Here is a 13,732-nt window from a genome sequence, read left to right on the forward strand (position 1 = left end):
CACTAGATGACTAACACACCCCTAGAGTCTTGAGAAGGCGCACAGCCTTGTTAACTCCTTGATTTTACCCCAGTGAGGCCTGTGTAGGACTTCTGACCTACAGAAATGTAATATAATAAATTTGTATTGTTTGAAGTCACTGAGTTTGTAGTAATTTGTTACAGTAGCAATATAAAATTGATGTAAGTAGTTCAGAAAGGCTTCCTGGAAGAGGTAAATATCGACAAACTTTTGATGGAACATTGCTGGTGAAGAAAAACTGGGGAAGATAGATGAGGAAATTTGAGTCCATCAGAAAAAAATAAAAAATTCAAGGCTGTATAATATCTACCCAGAGTGGTTACAATCAAAAGTCTCAAAAAAAAAATTGTACGATTATTACTAAATTCTTCAATGGAGTCAAGGGTAAGGAATTTTCAGGAATTTTTCTCAGTAATGTTACTTGAATTGTGATCAACTTCGCATATTTAAAGGCTGAAAAACACTTGTTTTACTTGATTGGTTTAAAATTAAGTCAGCAGAGAAAGGAGATAGAATCTGTAGCTATGTACAGCTCATCACCTGAATATAACCTGGAGCTTAATATTCCTATTATTTCACTTTAATCACATCTGTAGACTCTACTGATTTCACTGAATTCCCTGAATAAAAAATAATTGGATCATGAGACAGACAGAGAGAGAGGCAGAGACAGACAGACAGAGAGTCCTTGGGTGGCACAAACAGTTACCTTCCTTGGCTACTAATGAAAGATTGGAGGTGAGAGTACACCCAGAGGCACCTCAGAAGAAAAACCTAATCTACTTTCAAAGATTCAGCCACTGAAAACCCTATGGAACACAGTTCTATTCTGACACACATGGGGTTGTCATGGCTTGGAGCTGATTGGACCAAAACTAGAAAAAGCTCAGCTGTTCGTACTCACCAGCTGCTTTGGGTAAAAGATGTGGAAGTCTACTTCCGTAAAGATTACAGCCTTGGAAAACCTATGGTGCAGTTCTACTCTGTCCTAAAAGGTTGCTCTAAGTTGGAGTTGACTTGATGGCAGTGGGTTTTATATATGTATGCGTACGTATACATAAACCAAACCAAACCCATCACTGTTGATTCTGACTTATGGTGACCCCATTTGTTACAGGCTAGAACTGCTCCATAGGGTTTTCTTGGCTGTAATCTTTACAGAAGCAGATCACCGGGCCTTTCTTCCCTAGTGCCACTGGCTGGGCTTGAACCACCAACTTTTAGGCTAGTAACTGAGTACAGTTTGTGCCACCTAGCACCTTCATATGTATGTGTATATATATATATACACACACATTCATGTCATATATATATGTGATATGATATAAGCTGTATTAAAAACCCTGCCCTTGACAGCAACAGTTTTTTTTAATATTTATGTGTATATATATATATATATATGTAAATTTTTTCTAGTTGTCTTCAAATCCACTCCATCTCATGGACCTCACTGCCTGGTGGAGAACACAAAGTAATCAGGCAATTTATATTAGGATAGAAAATACAAGTTTTGTATGAAAGAATGTAGAAAGGGCAACCGATTCCGTCTGGGGGTGGAGAGGGAGGAATGTGTAGTTCTCAAAGTGTGGTCCCTGGATCAGCAGCCTGGGCCACCCCTGGGAGATTGTTACAAAAATGCAGACTTATTCAGTTCAGAAGTCTGGGGGTGAGGCACGGAAATCTGTGTTTTCAGAAGCTCTCTGGGTGATTCAGATACGTGCCGGTTTCAGAACCATTGCTCTAACATAGTCAATCACACGTGGGCTGCACATGAGAATTACTGGAATCAGTTTTTACACTGTGCTGACGCTGCGGCCCCACGCCTAGAAATACTGATTCGGTTACTCTGGGACAGAGCCTGGGATCAGTATATCTTAAAACCCATGGCGGTGTAATGTGATTTTAATGTGCAGTCAGGGTTCAGACCACTTCTCTAGGCTGGCAGCTGAAGCATAAGTTAGCCAGGCAGTGAGGGCTGGGAAGAGGGCAAGAAGTATATTACAAGCAGGAGTGCAAAGACTCAGATGTGAGAGAAAGCCTATTATAGTGTATCCAGGGACCTAGGGCTGGTGAGTGCACACAACAGAACTCCATGACTGAAATAAGGTTCATAGCTGTACATTTAAGTGTTTATTGCAGTACTTCTTAAATTTTAATGTGCATAGAAATCGCCTGAGGATCTTGTAGAAACACAAACTCTTATTCAGTAGGGGGTCCGAGAGTTTGCATTTCTAATAAGCTCTGTGATGCTGATGTTGCTGGACTTCGGACTACAGTTTGAGTAGCAAGGTTTCATTGCACCAGCGTTTCCTGAGCGAATTTGTCAGAGTGTGTATGGGGAGTGCAGTAGGGTTTATCTACGCATTAGCCCCAGGGCCAATATAAGGGCATTCAGTTGGGGTGAACTCTGGGTCTCCATTGCTGGGTGGTTATGTTTTGAGAGTAGGGAGAAAGCAGCCTAGCACAACCTCCCAGCCCGCTCTTCTGATTATTTTCCATCAAGGTCGCAGGCTTTTTAGCTCAGTGGTACACCCCCGCCCCCCAACCGAGTGCGTGCTCTGGCCTGCCCAGCAAAGCCAACTCGTTAAGTGATCGCTGGAGCTCTCTGTAGCGCGCCAGCCAGCCTGGGAGGCTCTGGCCGAGGAGGGGGGCTCCCCCGGGGCCTGTTTCCCCTCGCTCTCGCTTCCCACCTCCCCTCTCTGACAGCGGCGGTGCCTGCGGCAGAGCTTCCCTCTGCAGCAGCCCCTTGCACTTGGCTCGCACTTCTGGGCGCTGTCCATGGTTGCAGCATCTTTCGGCGCGCCACGTCAGGAGGCCGAAGCCGGGCCCTGCGATTGGCCGAGGAGCCCCTCGCCATCGCCCAACACCCCCGCCTCTGGGCCCCGGCCCTGCGCCCCGGTCCTGGAGGCGCGTGTCAGCAAGAGTGCGGACGCGCCCAGGGGCTCCCGGGAGGCACACCCACTTTCCTTATTAGGGCAGAGTCGGGCGCACAGAGCGGGTGGTGGGGCGCGGTGCGGGGGGAGGGCGGGGGAGCCCTGGGCCGAGACAGCCGAGGGCGCTGCCACAGCCTCAGCCGCCTCTGAGCGGCTGGAGGGAGCAGCCGGTGTCTCCGCTTCGCCGGGCGGGCCACTTCCCCGAGACCCCGCACCTCTCCCCCGGCGGAGCGCTCCCTCTGCGCCCCTCCGGGTACCCCTGGCTCCAACCTCGCGCAGCGACATGGAAGAATTTTTGCAGCGTGCCAAGTCCAAACTGGTAAGTTGGAAGAGCAAGGCTCTATGTGTATGTGCGTGTATGCGCGCGCGTGGGTGCGTGTTGATGGAGAGGAAAGGGCTTTGCAGCAGAAGAGGAAGGAACAACTTTGCCACTTAGTTGCCAGGGGGAACAGGCTGTACCCTGGCAAGAATCTCTGGACCTCCGGTCCTTACAGCAGACAGTCTGTGGCTAGAGTCTTCCATCACAGCTAGACCAGGTGCAGAGTTGAGGGTGGTCTTGGCCTGGCTGAAGTTGAGTTGCTTTGGTTCCCGTTGCCTGAGACTGGAGAGAGGCCCTCCAGCCAAATCTGCAGATTGATCCGGGAGTCTAGGGGATGAATGGGTGTGGTCTTCTTGGAGGAGAAGATTCTAGCCTTCTGCAGATGCAGTACGTGCGGGTGTAAAAGGAGAAGAATCCCTTAGGACAGTACTGTAGCTGTAGGAGGCAAAATGTAAGTGAGGAAGTTAGGGTGTGGACTAGGAAGGACGTGTGCCATCCTGCAGTTGATCCGAGGATCCCCCCCTCCATGGAACTTGTGCAGGTGGCGGAGTTAGGTTAGTGTATACGGTGATCTCTCCAATCTCTTGCCCTATTCAGATCTGTAAATTCGGGCAGTGGCAGAGGGGAAAGCCCCAACTGTTGCTGGTGATAAAGGGTTTGCCAGACTGTTGTCCTCCTGGGAGGAGATCAGCATGTTGGCTGAGTGTATTCTACTGTATCACTGTCCAAATAGTGAACCATAATTTAACTGTGTGTGTTGACAGTTGTTACACATTCTGGAACAACAGACTCTAGCAGTTTCCAAATATCAAACTGTTCTGGCTCTCCAGCATAGCCAGTAGAAAATAAACATAATGGAAATGTTTGTGTTTTGGCACTTAAAAAAAAAAAAAAGCCACTGCCCATTTAGAAGCATTATCTTTAATGAACAATGAAAGCACCTTTTATGGGCCCAGCATAGGAGGAAATGCATAATTTATGATGCCTTTAACCTTTAAACCTTCATGGAAGCCAAAATAGAAAACTCTGCATTAAGGTGACGTCTCACTCACATGGCAGGATGTTTGCAGGGTTGTTACTGTAACTCATTTACCCTGGAACAACAAAGGAAGTGCAGGAAGGGAGAGAGAAAAGGTGCCCACGCCGCCATTCAGAGTGCAGACGGAGGTGTGATCCTTACAATGATCTAACTGTAAGTGTCTTAAAAAAAGAAAAGCAAAGTTGACTTATGTTAATATACAGTAAGCCTGCCCCAGAGTTGAGCATTTGTGGGGGGTTTCAGAATTGAGAAAGTTCGCGATCATCTTTGTGTTTATTGCTGACCCCTTCTTATTTTGACTTGAGCACATGAAGGAGAAGACTGATGGCAGAAAACTCATTTGCATTTCTGAAAGTATAAGTCTGCTCTTTGGTCTTCGCCTAATAATGGGATGAAAATGACCAAATATGGAAGTCATGTTTGGCAACACTTTTTTTCTTTTGGATGAAAGTGAACGGCGACCAATAATAAATACAGTTTTGGACTGCACTTTTCCTTTCTCTCCCATGCCATTTAGTTGATATTTTAACAGTAAGCTTTTAGATTGTGTGGCCTGATGTGAGTAAGAGGCTTGCCTGCTTTCGAAAGAGCAATTGCTGAAATGGAAAAATTCCCTATTCCGGAGTAATCAGTTTAAAGTAATGTGTACGTTTATTTACTGAGTCCCTTCATTAGACGAGCAATTGCTCAACATCATTAAAAAGAAAAACAGGAAACAGAAGCAGTTGTTTGAATACTGTTCCGAATTTCCTGCTTTAGCCAGAACAGTGACTGCTAATTTTTTTTTCCTGGAATTGGTTTCTTGTTAGAGATCGTGATTAGCCTTTCATATTCAGCCACAGCAGAGGTGTTTTGGTGGCTTTTGGTGTCACATGTCTCCTGATTAATGACATTTTCTAGGGACTAAAATTTTTACTTAGTGTGCAGCATTCAAATGTAGTAGTAGATAACCTTTGCTTTTGGCTTTGGAGGAAAAGTCAAGTCAATAATTATGTCATTCATTTATGGGAAGTTTATTCATAATAAAATGGTAGGATTTTTTTTTTAATTAGGTCAATCCTTTAGAAACCATTTTAAAGAGAATAATTTACCATGCTGGCTTTCACTTTAGCCTTATTAGACCAGACAGAATTTAGGAGTTATGCGGAAGCTGTTATCCATCAGAAGTTAAATATAGATTTTTTATCTCTGCTTACTCCAAAAAAGCCTGATTACCAGTTTTTCTCTACCTACTTGGCTTCCTGTCTTGATATTCTGTGCGCATTTTATGTATCTTTTTAATGGTTTGAAATAGCCAACGTCCCTTCCAAATCCTAATGTAACCTCGTCATCATTAAACCTGTCGAGTCTATTCTGACTCATAGCAACCGTATAAGACAGAGGAGAACTGCCCCATCGGGTTTCCAAGGCTGTAATTTTTATGGAAGCAGACTGCCACATCTTTCTCCCGTGGAGCGGCCAGTGAGTTCCAGCTGCCGACCTTTTGGTTAGCAGCTGAGCACTTTCCAATAAAAAAAAGAAATTTTAAATTGCAAGATAGAATTGCTGTTACCATAGATCAAATCTCTAAAAGTCAGACCTTTGGAGAAATTCTTTGTGGGTGTTTTCTCCCCTGACTGGGATCATTTTTATTCATTTGTCATTGGGTAGAGAGGAGAAGCTCCCCTGTTCTAGGCCAGACCCTTGGCTTGAGCAGAAATCTTTGAAGAGGAGAGGGTGTTTTTGGATTCTTGTCACATAGTTTGGAACTTATTTCTGTTGAAGTTGGACAAGCACTCTCTCAATTCCATTTTTCATTCCAGTCTGGTCCTTTTAGTCCTTAAACTGAGGCAGATTCACCGACATAATCTCATTGTATCTCCCTTTTCCTTCAGTCTCCCTTCCAATACACACCCCTCCTTCCCAAGAATACATGCTATCTGTTTATCAGAAATGGCAAAATCAACCCCCAAGTGTGCCCTCAGAGGGCCGCCCCTGCCTGGGCTCAAATGCTTCTAGAAGAGGCCTGCCTTCTGCTTGGTTAGGGCAGGCTTGGGTGGTTGTGAACAAAAGTTAGCTGAAGGCAGAGGGTGGCAGGGGAAGTGGCCTCTCCCTCTCAAGCGGTCTCCCAAAATGGCACCTTGTTGACAAACGTGGCATGACTAATACAGAGTAGACACAATGATTGTTAAAAACGGTAAAGAGAAGGTAGTAGAGAAGGTGGTCTGTGAGCAATATCTTCAGCTAGCAGAGGTGGTAATGAAAGGGGAATACTCACTACCCACCCCGCCAGGCCTTGTCCTGCCCACTGATGTGAGAACCTGGTTAAGTTTCTCATCTGGACACGCATTACTAGAACTAGAAATGAAAGTCAGAACATATTTTTCTTTTTCTTCTCCTGGTGTCCACCTGGCTTTTCCTCTATCTGCTCATTCAGAGCTGGAATAGGAACAGAGGTCAAAGCGTCTAGTTTTAAGTCCATCCATAAATTTTAGCCATACTTTTCATTCTCACTTATACCATTTCCAGTGGCTAGAGAAGTTGATACCCTGGGCTGTGATTTGGGAAGTGTCTTCCAACTTCGTAATGGGTCAGTGAAGAAAAGTATTCAGGGCAAAGAAGGCTGCATGGTGGTAAATGGTCCAAGTTCATGTGAATAAAGTAAATGTAGAATCATCTGGAACTGATAGAGAGCTCTGGGGCTCTGGCTGCAGGAAGTCAGGGTTCTTGCACGGGTAGACTGGCAGCTGAGTCATCCACACCACCCAGAAACCACCAGCTGATGCAGTTCTAACAGCTGCTAAGGGGTGGGGGTCACTGCAGCCCACATGCCCTAAGATGTAGGTCATGAGCCAGCCTGGGGTGGACTGTCAGCTGCTGCCTGGAAGGGTGTAGCACACACCAATGTCCCAGGAATGCTGTTTTCACAGAGAGGGTGGGAGAGGGGTCAGCCCTGCCGTCTGTGGGGTGCACCTGCCCCCTCAGCAGTGACAGCTGTGGGTGAAGGGCTCCTTTCTGCAGTGGGTATTAGCCAATACATGGATTTCTGTAGAGGAAAAATTCTGGGCAACTTAAGTGCCTGTGGTGTGTGGCATAGGGACAAAAAAGCATATTCAAAACTCTAAATGAAAACCACGTTAGAATTGATGCAGGAGATGGGCTTTAAAAAAAAAAAAAACAAAGAAAAACACTGCAGCATGTCTGCAGAATGTCATTTTGATTGGAAATTCGAGGAGGATGTTCTTCCTGATGTCCTATAGAGAAGGAGGCTTCTGTGTGTGTGACAATGAAGAAGCATCTTTATTGAATGCGTCGTATCTTTGAAAGGGCTGCTGCGGTAAGGGCTGGTGATGACGGGGAAACTGGCCAGCGGTCTCATTTGAGGAGCTGAGCTCATTCCCATCAGAGACCACGGGACCAGCTCCCTCCCCACTGCAGGCGAGGGCAGGTGCACTCGAGAGGACTTGTGTCCCTTCCCAGAGCATTATGAGCAGGGAACTCAGGAATCCAAAGCTCTTCAGTGCAGGTGGTGCCCTGCCACCCCCTTAGGTTCTGATGAGAAATGAGCCCTTGATGGCTTTAGACCCAGAGTTAGCTCCATTTCTAACTATCCGAGCCTTCCATCTGAGAACTGGATTGGCTGAGTCCCAGGGTCTTCGGAGAAGAACCACACTTTTTCAGAGTAAAGAGATCTCAGAGTGGATGAGCCTGCCTCAAAGGTAAGAATTGGTTCCCAGCATTGAGACAGCACCCTGGGTCTTGGAGGATGTGTGATCAGGAGAGTCAGGTACCCTTTAGCCAGTGATTTGGGGAATGTTTTATGTCAACTCGGTAAAAAAGGTGACAGTTTTGTTATAATCTGTCTGTATGTAGTCATTTTCTTGATAGATATTAACAGCATTTTGTGTTGGTTGTACCAGTGGGGGGAGCTCTTGTAAGCAATGGCGGGCTAGTGATAAAGGCATCACTCTTCCCTTAGCTCACTCCTCTCTGGAGTGCAAGCTGAGCAGAGAAAAGGGTGAGGGAGGAATACCTGGGTCTGTATGAGGGCAACAAAAAAGAAAGGAACATTAGGGAACCGGAGAGGTAAAATGCATGATGTAGCCTTGGTCTTTGAGTCTTCTTCTTTTTTTTATCGTGCTTTAGGTGACAGTTTATAGAGCAAATTATAGAGTTTCTTATTCAATAGTTTATACAAAATTGTTTCGTGATGTTGGTTGTAATCCCTGCAATGTGTCAGCACTCTCCCCCTCTCCACCCCAGGTTCCCTGTTTCCATTTGTCTAGTTTTCCTGTCCCTTCCTGCCTTCTTGTCATTGCTTTTGGGCAGGTGTTGCCCATTTCTAAGAAGCACGTTCCTCACATGTGTTATTGTTTGTTTTATAGCCCTGTTTAATCTTTGAAGGGCGAACATTGAGAGTGACTTTGATTCTGAGTTAAAAGGGTATCTAGGGGCCATAGTTTTGGGTTCCACCAGTCTCTGTCAGATCAGTAAGTCTGACCTTTTTTTGTGAATTTGAATTTTATTCTTCATTTTTCTTCCACTCTGTTGAGACTCTCTATTGTGATCTATGCAGAGCAGTTGGTGGTGTTCGCTGGGCACCATTTAGTTGTTCTGGACGTAGGCTGTTGGAGGCAGCAGGATGATTCTTCTTCAGTTCTGGGATTTAGGGGAAAGTCATGGAGTTTGGGTTTTTTTTTTAAAGTAAACTGGGGAGGGGCAGGACTGACATATTCGGGAGGCATCATTCGCAGGGACTTTGATATGAGTGACACCCCCTAGGTCTGTGCAATACACAAGCTGAGCAGTCGTACGTGGCTGCCCTGTCAAGAGGCCAGAGAGTAGACTACTCAAAATTGCTGGCAATGTCCCAAATCTATTTCCTTCTAAGCCTGTGACTTTGGTTTTCAGGGAAAGGTAATCTTTAAAGAGTACTTAAATGAAAAAAACAAACAAAAACAAAAACTAGCACTTGTATGGCTAATTGGGTTCTAGATTGCCCTGAAAAATCAGACCCACAAAGTCAGTGTTAGAAAAATTAAGCTGATAACACAGCCTTGGATCGTTAATCTGAAAAATGGCATAAATGATACCTACTTTACAGGATTGTTGTAAAGCCCAAACCTTGTACTTACGGCCCTTAGCACAGACCCTGGAACCATGGCCGACTCTATCCCCTCACCCTCAAGCCTGTCTTCTTCTGCAGTTCCGGTCTCTGTGAATGGCATCATCAGTCTTCATCTATTTTCTCCAAATGGAAACTTTCTTCTCCTTCATCACCTCCCCAGCCGCTGTATCCCAGGTATTGCTAAGTCACTTGAATAACTGTAGCGGCTTGCAAACCACTGTCCACACTGCTGCCCAAGAGATCAGTCTGAAAATACCTAATCCTAACAACTTGACATCACACTCTTGAAACCTCATAATCATTTCCCATTGTTCTTAGGTGAATGGACAGCACTCTTAGCACGACCCTGAGATTGAGTCCAGTCTGCTTTTCAGCTTCTTCTGACTTCTCCTCTTGGCTTAGATAACTCCTGCTTCTTCATATAAGGCCATACTTGTTCAGGAAAGTGTTTGCTGAATAATTCCACTTGATCAGTCTAAGGTTCTTTTGTTAAATGTTTTTAGGCCATTTAGCTTGTGATTATATCTTTATTGGGCATGTTTGTCTGATTAATGTGAGTTTGAGGAGAGCAGGGAATAGGGACTCTATGATTTTGTTCACCATGTATCCCCAGGGTGCCTGATGTTCCATGAGTGTTTCTAGAATGAATGAAACCATAAGGCAAGAGCCTTGCACAAAGCACATATTAAACCCAACCAAACCTGTGCCGTTGAGTCAATTCTGACTCATAGTGACTCTGTAGGTCAGAGTAGAACATTCCCACAGGGCTTCCAAGACTGTAAATCTTTACGGAGGCAGAATGCCACATCTTTCTCCCACAAGCACATAGTAAACCAAAAAACCAAACCCATTGCTGTCAAGTTGATTCCAACACATAGTGACCCTAAAGGACGGAGTAGAACTGCCCCATAGGGTTTCCAAGGAGCAGCTGGTAGATTTGAACTGCTGACCTTTTGATTAGCAGCTGAGCTCTTTAACCAGTATGCCACCAGGTCTCTAGGGGCTTGAAACAAGAGGGCGAAAGCTGACATGATCACAATCAACATCTTAACAGTTTTCTCATCCTTAATGATTGGTGACCTCCCTGGGAACAGCATGGACCACACATTTTTATTTCCAGAACTTGGAAACCCTGAGGCAGCCTGAAGTAGAGGTCACTCGTCCTAAATTGGATGCTGGAAGATTTCCATAGAGGATGAGTTTTGGATTTTTATTTTTGGCCCCGTAAATGCAAGATAGCATGGAGACTAAGAGTGTGGGCTCTGGAGCCAGATGCCTGATTTAAAATCCTGACTCTGCCATTTACTTACTCGTCATTCAACCTCAGTTATTTAGTGTCACTGTGAGTCAGTTTCCTCATCTGTAAAATGGGAATAATATTGGCACTCGCCTCATAGAACTATTGCAGGTGTGCATGTAGTGAAATGAGAATCTGTTCTCCACAATTACAAAAGCATCAAAGGACCACTAGGGGAGTAGAGAGCCAGGAAGCCCTGCTTACATTTCAGAGACAGGGACAATTCTTAGCTCCCTTCAGTCCAACTCAAATTTGTTGAATATCTGTGTATGTTCTAAGAGATGCACCTTTTCACTGAAAACCCCTTCCGCCTCTCAATAGTCTTGTGAGTTAGGTGTTGTTATTCTCATTTTGTAGTTGAGGAAACCCAGGCTTAGTGAGGTGAGGTACGGAGTTTGCCTAAGGTTAAAAAAAAGTTGCTTTCAAGTCTACCCTGCCTCAGGGCGACCCCATGTGTGTCTGAGTAGAACTGTGCTCCAGAGGGTTGTCAATGACTGGTTTCAGAAGTAGATTACCGGGCCTTTCTTCCAAGGTGTCTCTGGGTGTACTTGAACATCCAGCGTTTGGTTAGCAGGGAGAGTGTTAACCATTTGCACCACCCAGGGACTCCAGGATTACCCAGCTGAAAAAGAGCAGAGTTGGTATTTGCCCCCGGATCTCCTGACCCCAATTCAGGGCTCTTTCTTCCTCAATAGCACAAGTGAGTCTTCCTACAAGATCTCCTGGAACATTTAGCTCCCTTTAAGTTAAAAGAAAAGAACATGACAGGTTTATAGGAGAGTTGAGTGACTACATAGATCATGAGTTTGCGTATGTATTTTTTATTTCGACCCAAGAGGGGTTCGTTTCTGTGTCGACTGTTTTATTCTAAAAACTCTTGGACAACCAAGCAATGAACCAATATTGTTGAATACCTGCTATGAGAGAAAGATGGTCCCAGGCTGTTTATGATTTGGTTGAATAAGCCATGAGACTTTTCTTACTGTATGTCTAATTGAAAGAAAAAATAAAAGACTGAAAAATTTTTATAAAAAATGGGGTGTCTGTCTAGCTCTTAGAGTGACTAAGAATAGTGAATTTTTAATAATGACAATACATTCTTGAAAGAGTTTGAAGCTGTCCCTTATTTACTGTCAAGGTTGTTGGCCCAACCTTTGATTTTGGAGATTTCTTCATTATTGTCTTTCTCTTGTTGAAGATCTTAAGAATTACTCTGATGGGCTGACTGATTAATCAATCAGTTGATTGTGAGGTAGGACGAACTCGTCCAAGGTGACGCAGCTAGGAAGGAGGAAAGCTAGGCGGAGAATGCAGCTCTCAGTGTGTGCTGAGCCTACTTTTGCTCCTGAGTCTTCTGGCTTCTGTGCCTCAGAATCCTACTGGTTATGCTCAAGGCATTTGTAGGATGAAGGAAAACGAGGAGAAAGGAAAGAAGGAAGGTGGAGTGGAATGGGAAGAGAAATAGAAGAAAAGATAAGGATAAAGGGATTTAGAGAGGAAACAAGTTTGAGAAGTGGTAGGGCATAGATGAAAGCCTTCCAAAATTTAGGGTGAAATGAGTTTTAAGTGCAACAGTTCGGGTGTCTGGAGTTCATTTATCTGGCAGCATCAACCAACCCAAAGTCACCTTAAGGGAGAATTAGGCAAAGCCAGCTTTCCTTCATGCAGTTAAAATGAACTATTGAAAAATATCATTAAAATTAGTTCTTTTCTCACAGGAATATCCCCTAAACTCTATCTCTGAGCCTGTTTGTGAGATAATACCTGTAAATCATTCAGAAGAATGCCAGGCACACAGCAAAGATGCACAAATGGTAGTTATCATCATCCTTATTATTTGATATTTGCTTTGACGCAATATTTACAAGTTTGGATGGAAAGAGAGGTGGTTGCTAAAGGCTGTAATAGCTGGAAAATTACAAGGAGGGAATTGTACAAAGAAAACCCAAATCAAACAGAACCTAAAAGAAACAGACCCAGGCCCATGGGTGCAGGGTTGTTGACGTTAGTTGCACTTGAGTTGGCTCTGACTCATGGAGACCTTATGTGTAACAGAACTAAACGTTTCCAGCCCTGCCTCATCTTCATGATCGTTGGTGTGTTTTGAGTCCGTTGCTGTGGCTTTTGGTTCAATCCATCTCATTGAGGTTTCCTTCATTTTTGCCAACCCTACACTTTACCAAACATGATGTCCTTTTCCAGCGATTGGTCCTAAATACCTGCACAGCCTCAGGGGAACATAACACCAATGACGTAAAGTATATAACTGATGTTCACGGTAATGACCCTGAATAATAAAGGAAAAAAAAGGTCATTTAAGCTTAATGTTCTATTTAGGAAGAAAGGGGGAGGAGGGACGTGCGTAATCGATTTCAGGAAAATTTCCAATGCAGGTCATTAAAAAAGAAAAAAACTGGAAAAGAAATTGGCTCATGAAAAGTAAGCTTCAGTTGTCTGGAAAGTCACTTGTATAGACGACCTTGTTCTTGAGTGAAGCCAGGTATGTGAAATGGCATGGTTTATGACAAGCGATCGCGAGTCAGGATGGAGGAAGATGGTTCTAAAACAATGAGCCTAATGAAAACCAAACCAAATCAAACCAGTTGCCATCGAGTGGATTCCAACTTATAGCAACCCTATATAAAAAAAATAGGACAGAGTAGAACTAAATGCCCCATAGAGTTTCCAAGGAATGCCTGGTGGATTTGACCTGCTGACCTTTTGGTTGACAGCCGTAGCTCAGCCTGATGAGGGGAGGCATAAATAGACCTGTGGCAAGTAAAGAATGTGAGCAGCCCCCTTTCCCACTCCCATCCTGAGTTGAGATCTAAACCTGGTTCTGGCCTTCACAGCAAAAGCCTCAGCATGACCCTAGGCCTGTAAAATAAAATCTCCGAGAAAAGCCTGAGAGGGTGGGATAGACTGCTGAAGGACTTGCAATTATTTGAAAGGTTTTTATGGAAAAGCTCCCACCCATAGGAGCCTTTTCTCACCCTCAGTTGAAGAAATGGGACTT

At 44.5% G+C, this 13,732-nt stretch overlaps 1 protein-coding gene across 5 annotated transcripts in view; it reads left to right on the forward strand.

The window, feature by feature from the left end:
• Positions 1-3,089: 3,089 nt before the first annotated feature.
• PRUNE2 (prune homolog 2 with BCH domain) overlaps positions 3,090-13,732 on the forward strand; it is a 313,858-nt gene continuing 303,215 nt past the window's right edge. For all 5 annotated transcript variants that reach the window (XM_064291211.1, XM_064291209.1, XM_064291212.1 and 2 more), the window contains exon 1: positions 3,090-3,273. In XM_064291211.1, coding sequence (XP_064147281.1) covers positions 3,238-3,273 — 36 coding nt within the window. In that variant the 5' untranslated portion in view covers positions 3,090-3,237. The remainder of the gene's footprint in view (positions 3,274-13,732) is intronic.

The sequence above is a fragment of the Loxodonta africana genome, chromosome 9 (genome assembly GCF_030014295.1).
Source record: "Loxodonta africana isolate mLoxAfr1 chromosome 9, mLoxAfr1.hap2, whole genome shotgun sequence".
NCBI classification, from domain to species: Eukaryota; Metazoa; Chordata; class Mammalia; order Proboscidea; family Elephantidae; genus Loxodonta; species Loxodonta africana.